This window comes from Atta colombica, unplaced genomic scaffold (assembly GCF_001594045.1).
Source record: "Atta colombica isolate Treedump-2 unplaced genomic scaffold, Acol1.0 scaffold1, whole genome shotgun sequence".
Classification (NCBI taxonomy): domain Eukaryota; kingdom Metazoa; phylum Arthropoda; class Insecta; order Hymenoptera; family Formicidae; genus Atta; species Atta colombica.
Window position 1 is genome coordinate 2,643,196 of NW_017259183.1, and position 6,887 is coordinate 2,650,082.

The following is a 6,887-nucleotide window of genomic DNA, read 5'->3' on the forward strand; positions in this document are numbered from 1 at the left end:
CAATAAAAAACATAAATGATTTGATTTGATAACATCGAGATACGAATATTTTTTTTACATCTACTTTCAGAATCTCTTTAATTTTTTTATAGGAGGAAAAAAAATGATTTTGTAATGTGTTATATTATTTTTTTATTGAAACAAATTAAAATATAAAATAGCTATTTGTCGTGTTGAATTCAAATGTATTCATGAATTAAAATGTATTTAAAAAATCAGAAGCGCGAATTCGGAAATGATTCGAAGGAATAAATTGAAATTGAATTCAACAAATGGATTGAAAAACTGCATTTCTTATTCAAAATTTTGAATTAAATAATATTCACAATGCACAGAAAAAGCTAATATTATTTTTAGATTGAAAGGCATAGAGATATGCTCTATGTAATTCCTATAAATGAATTTGAAAAGCATTCATTTTAACATTCGTGAATCAATCATATTTCTGAAAATCTGAATTCATTTCAATTTATTTCCATTCTCGTTTGTTGAGTCACCACGCAACATTTCGAATATAAAAAAGTGCATTAAAAGTTTATTCAATCAAATAATTATGTTATACAACCTCCTTTAGATTATTCCCCAGTTTCCCTCCAGGAACACCGTCAGTAACAAGCATGATGAGCTGATTACATGGTGAGTCGGCGTTACAACCGCGTTCCTCCCGATAAGTTTTAAGTAGACTGAATGCTTTAGTGAAGGCCTCCGTGAGATTGGCAACGTTATCTGTATCAATCTTATCCATGGATTTTTTGAATGTATCGAGATTTTCTGGAGTGGCTTGAATCAGCATATCCTTAAAACACGGTACGAATTCGGTCGTCTCGTTGCTATATTTTAGCAGTGTGACGAAATCGTTGTTCGATAAGGTGTCCAGAATCGAATTCACTGTCGTCTTTGCTGTATAACATCATCGTTTCATTAAGACGAAGCGATTAATACACTCTTCTCAACAATATTAAATTACAACTTTTCATTATAAAATTAATTATAAAATTAGTCGCGATAACTAATTAAAAATAACAAATATTAATTTATCAAATTGAAAATTTTTTGTTTCATCGTCTTGTTTATCTAAAGCTCTAAAATTTTCTATGAAACTTGATTAAATTTTTATTGAATATAAAAATTTTAATTATACACTTCTAATTCCATTCAATAAAACTACTAATCGCCCATACCGATCGTCTTTCCAAAACCTGTCATACTGCCACTGACGTCCATTAGAATCACCATATCCTTGCTGCACGTGGCTGCCTCGATGAACCAACTACGTACCCTGCAGTCGTACTGATCAGCAGGAGAATCTTCATCGTCGTCGCCATCGTCGTCATCATTCTTAACATCATCGATGTTTTCGTTATTATTTCTGCTAACATTGTTATTATTATTATTATTATTATCATCAACTGTATTATCATTATCATCATTATCATCATCATCATCATTATCATCATTATCATCATCATCATCATCGTTAATGTCTTCGGGATTCGTTCGCCATTGCATAGCAGGATACTGTCGAAGTACACCAGTGACTGTACCGAAGTATTGCCATGACAATGCCGGATCGGATTCGTAATTCTGACGAAATATATTGTCCAACGGTTCAGTCCTCGCAATATCTTCGGCTACATCTTGCGTGAGATCATACACGTTAGTTGGTATATGAACCGATGAATAAGTCGTATTTACCGGAATGTCGTAGAAGTGCGAGTCCGAAATCAATTCCATGTCTCTAGAATCAATTCGTAATATCTCTTTATCGATTTATTTCACGTGATTTGTCTGTTTTCAACAATATATTATTGTTTATATTTATTAATTATTTCAAATTAGTTTTGCATAAGTAGTTACATCTTGAGATTATGTGTAAAATATTAGTTATTTGAACAGAAACAAAACTCAAAATTAAATTATCGTGCAGTATATAAAATTCTATGATATAATAAAATTTAAATTAAAAAAAGGTCCTTTTTTTAATTTGAATTTTATGAATAAATCAAATTATAAGATAAAAGGAATATAAAATAGTGATTCTTTTGCGGAAAACATTCAATCATTATTAAAATCTATAATTTAAATACAAATGTTTACGACTAGAAGTCTGAGGATGATCTAATAATAGGGATAGAAACATTTGTATTTAAATTATAGATTTAAATAATTAAATATTTTTCACAAAAGAAAAAGCTTTTATGATCCTTTTATCTTACAATTTGCCTAATACCTAATACAAAATCTAATCATGCAATTAAATTTTTATATCAAGAAAAATTGTATGTTTATGTAAGGAAAAATGTAATAATAATCAATAGAATATCCTATTTTTTATTTTATGCACAGTTAGTTTAATTTAATTACACATTTTAGCAGAAAAATAAAAAAGATTCTATAGAATTAAGACCCTTTGTTAAAGTTTCTTAGTCTAACGTCTATGACAACAAGTTCTTCCATTATTAATAACGTTGCATTTGCATGATTCAGTTTAATCCGCAAAAATTCTTGCCTTTTAACCTTAATAACTGCGTAACTAATTCTTATGGCAATTGAAGAGAAGAAAGGTACAGTGAGGCAGAGTAAATTGCTTACCTGAATACAGTCTTCTTATGAATGTCACAGTGTTTCTTCTTGTTCGCTGAATCATGACCGATGACAGGACTACATTTGCCGGAAACGTAAGAGAAGTTGCCGTCTAGGAGAGATGAGTCCCAGTTCTCCGCAGCCTCTTCGGCTGCTATTCGAATGCAGATGATTGCATCCATCTTTCGACGCAACATCCTACCTACATTTTCACTAATTATGTTGATCAATTCTTCTCCGGATTTATCTTCAACTCGCGCGTTCATGTTTTTGTATTTCTAAAAAAATTATTACTTGTTTAACTATTTGTTTAATAACTACCTTTTTAACATTAGTATCTTTTATTATGCTTTTTTCGTGGTATATAAGCATATATATTAAAAATGTTTAGAAAATTATATAGCTAATTATATAGCTGCAATGAATACGTTCTATGCATACTACAGTATTATAAGATTATGTATTTATCGCTAATTATATACAAAGGATTTTATATCATTAAAAAAATAAGATATTTCTTAAGATATTTGTTAAAAAAGAAAATATTTCTTCTACAATAAATTCACTGTAATGAATTAAGTATTAAAATTAAAATATTAAATATTAAAAAGAACACAGATTTGCTTTTTACAAATAATCGCAAAACTATGTTAAAGAAATATTGTAATTCGATTTTTTCTTGTTTGGATAAAATCAAATAAAAATGTATATGTTATCTTGCATAGAGAGAATTTCTTGAATTCTCATATCAATTCTAAAGTTTATTATCTCAAATAAATAACGAATACTCACTTTATCTCAAATAAATAACGAATACTCACTTCTAGCAATTCCTCGGGCCGACCCACTTCGTTCGCAAGTTCCCATAACTCATTACCCAATTTATCCGCCCATCTGGCCACGCTAGAGAGTTAAGAAATTGCAAATATATTTAATTGGAGTTGCAATCGAAAAATATGATAATAATAAGTAGTACAAATTAAAATACACTATAAAGATAAATATATAATACTCGTATAATAATTAATTAACAAATTTATAAATTAAGCCTAGTCTTCATTTTATGTATGTAAGCTTGTTTAAATAGCAATCAAAAACAATCTTCTAAATATAATCTTGCACGTAAATATTATTCATTTTGTAATTTTTCTAATATTTTTATTCTATTTTTATTTCTAATTTTTTAATTTCCTTTTGAATAATGCATTTATTCAAAGCACATTCATGACTTGCGTTTTTTACAACGCTATGCGGAACTCACATGTGAGCATCTTTAGCCAGACATACGACGAACACCAACACGAAGTAAAAGATGAAACATCGATCTGCACTCGGCATGAACAAAACTCGCCGTGTCCGTTTCCTCTTTCTTTATAATCTTCGCGCTATTCGTTCCTGTAATGGAACGTTACGCTCTTTAACTTTCTAGAAAAAGCACAGATATGCGAAAGCTCACGATGTTAGATCAGACACTCGATTGACTATATCTCTACTGCGGAACAAACCGGCCATGAAATTCACCTCCTTTAGTTTGATTATTTTTGGCACTCGAGCAGTGCTGTCTTGAAACTCTAAACTTCTTTCTTGTTTCTTGGTGTGGATATTAATAAAATCATGCCGGCCGGTCAGAATAGTACCTAAAGAAGGTAAAAGGATTCTTAGATTATTGAGTTTGACTGTCATTAAATCTAATTTTCAAAACCAAAAAAATCGATTTTACGAGATATTAAATTTCTTTAATTCCTTTAATATTTTATCGATTTATTTTAAATTATCTACTATGAGAAGCAGTTGAAAATAAACTGTTGTCGAATAAAATATGTTAAAATATGTTAAAATAAATATTTTATATTGTACTATTGATTCGCACAAAATTCAAAAACATTCAAATAGAAAATTGACATAAAAAATTTAATACACATCGAGATTAATCGATGCCTGTGTATTAATTGAAAAATCGTGAAATATTTTTAGAGTAAAATTAAAATTAAAATAAAAATAAAATTGGAAATCTCTAAAAATATTTCACGATTTTTCAATTAATACACAGGCATCGATTATTATTGCGACAACATAGTAGATAATTTAAAATAAATTTTACATGATTCAAATAACTTTTTGAGATGCTAATATGTTAACAAATTCAAAAAATTATAAATAAACTTTATTCGTAATCCTGATATGAAGAACTTTGCTATTTTTTATTAATTTTTTACTAATTTTTTTTGTTTTATTCGCGTATAAAATGTACAGGATGTTTAATATAAGTTAATATAATAAAACGAGATAAATCTTTCACACGGGGACAGAATGGACTATACTGAGAAGAAAAGTCCTTTACCATTTTACAATTTTCGCAATAATTAATAAGATATTAATTGCTAAAAATTGTCGAAAATTAGTCTTCAATAATTTTTTACTCAAATACTATTAATTTTACAGAAAAACTGTAAGAGATAAAAATTGTTTATTTTCTTCTCATAAAGTTTTGAGAATTTTTTTTAGAATTTGTTCAGAATTTTTTAATACCATATTTTCTCATATTCATAAAAATAAAAAATGTATTAAAAAAGTTGATAAAAAATTCTGAAAAAATTTTTTATTAAGTTATATGTATAAGTCTAGAAGGCATTTGTGGATGTTATGTCTCGCATCATCATGTGACGCAATATTTTGCAATCATTATACATTTATATAATCATAAAGCTAAAGGATTCTCGCAAAATCGCAATCAAATAAAGGAATATCTTTAAAACTATTCTCTCGTTTGGCAAGTTCACATAAGGCCTCTCTGAGATGGAATCAAATGATATCTTATAACATAAATCCTTTGCATAACAAATCGCATTGCGTAACAGGCATGTAATAACTTAAGATATACATTGCAATTAATATGGAGATGTATATCTGTACTTTTATGTTTAATTTTGTTTGAACGAAATTTTAACCAACTTCTTTGAGAAATTCGCGTTAATTTTCGTGGTTAAATCTTTTTAAAAAATACAAAATAAATAGAAAATAAAAACTTTTAAAGACGTCAAAATTAAATCATAAAATATTCATATATGTAATATAAAGATTCAAACCGAGAAAAATTAATTATAATCATTTTCGATCAATCGTAACAAATATACTTATTTGAAAAAAATTGAAAAAATATCGTACATTGCATTATATATTACGAGAAACTTAGCAAACTGCGATGAATATGTTCTATGCATACTACAGTATTATAAGATTATGTAGATCTAAAAAGGCTATTATAATGCTATCACGAAATGCAGTTAAATTGATGGCTTAACAACTGCAGTGTCACACACTTCAATGCTATAGGAGTGTAACATACATTATGCGAAAATTATAAACAAACATTTGCGAATTATTAGAATATTCTAATAAGTTTGCACAATTGTACAAAATATTTATAAAACGTAAAAAACATTTAAATTTGAATAAATATTATTTATAAATTTTACTTATTAATTTTGCTTTCTTGTTTTTATGTTGTTTTTCAAGACAAACATTGATTTGGAAAATGATTCAGACGATTTTGTGTGTGTGTGTGTGTGTGTGTGTGTGTATGTGTGTGTGTGTGTGAAAAATCAAAATATTTGCAATTATAAATCAAAGTGGTTTATAATCTAATAGATAAAATCTATAGTTTTTAATTTAGGTTTTTTCCTTAAGTTTTTTTGTATCGAAAATTTAAAAAATTTACTTTCAAATAATTCTTAGCGAAAAAATCTTATATTTCATAATATTTTTAAGAATCTTTCATATTTTAAATGTATAGAGATTAAAAAAAGATATTGTTGCGCCGTTTTTGTTCTCCGCTCACGCGAAAAAAAATATACTGTACTTAAGAAATTAGACTCATTTATTAGAGAATATTTATTATAGGACCGTTATTAGCATAACAGCGGATACAACAAAAAATAATGCAATGAAATTCATTGATGTAAAACCTTAAAGTCATATATAAAAACGTGAGACAATAAATAATAAGCAAGTTGGTCAATCACAGAAATAGTAAAGTCAATCCAATGTTTCCTACTTACGTTTTACTGCTTTATGTTTTTGAATGTATGTACCATAAGCTTTACTTTCGTCTTCAATAGCATCAAAATAGTTGCTTGTCCGAAAAATTCTACGGCTGCTTTATATATGCCTTTTATTCGAATCAAATCAAATTTAAGATGAGTTCAACACAGGCGTATTATTATCTTAAACGTCTTTAGATTTTTTTCTTTGAAAATTATAAAATTATAGAATAGAAATATTAAAATATTTCAGAATTTATATAT

At 27.5% G+C, this 6,887-nt stretch overlaps 1 protein-coding gene across 4 annotated transcripts in view; it reads right to left on the bottom strand.

The window, feature by feature from the left end:
• Positions 1-4,181, bottom strand: part of LOC108694523 (voltage-dependent calcium channel subunit alpha-2/delta-4-like) — a 13,399-nt gene extending 9,218 nt beyond the window's left edge. For 2 of the 4 annotated variants that reach the window (XM_018204094.1, XM_018204109.1), the window contains exons 1-5: positions 3,845-3,991; positions 3,405-3,486; positions 2,593-2,861; positions 1,182-1,738; positions 566-900 (exon numbers count right to left, since the gene is read on the bottom strand). In XM_018204094.1, the coding sequence (XP_018059583.1) occupies positions 566-900; positions 1,182-1,738; positions 2,593-2,861; positions 3,405-3,486; positions 3,845-3,921 (1,320 nt within the window). In that variant the 5' untranslated portion in view covers positions 3,922-3,991. Of the gene's footprint in view, positions 1-565; positions 901-1,181; positions 1,739-2,592; positions 2,862-3,404; positions 3,487-3,844; positions 3,992-4,104 lie in introns of those variants that run through there. The other 2 variants (XM_018204111.1, XM_018204101.1) reach the window with 2 other exon arrangements.
• Between the last annotated feature and the right edge of the window lie 2,706 nt (positions 4,182-6,887).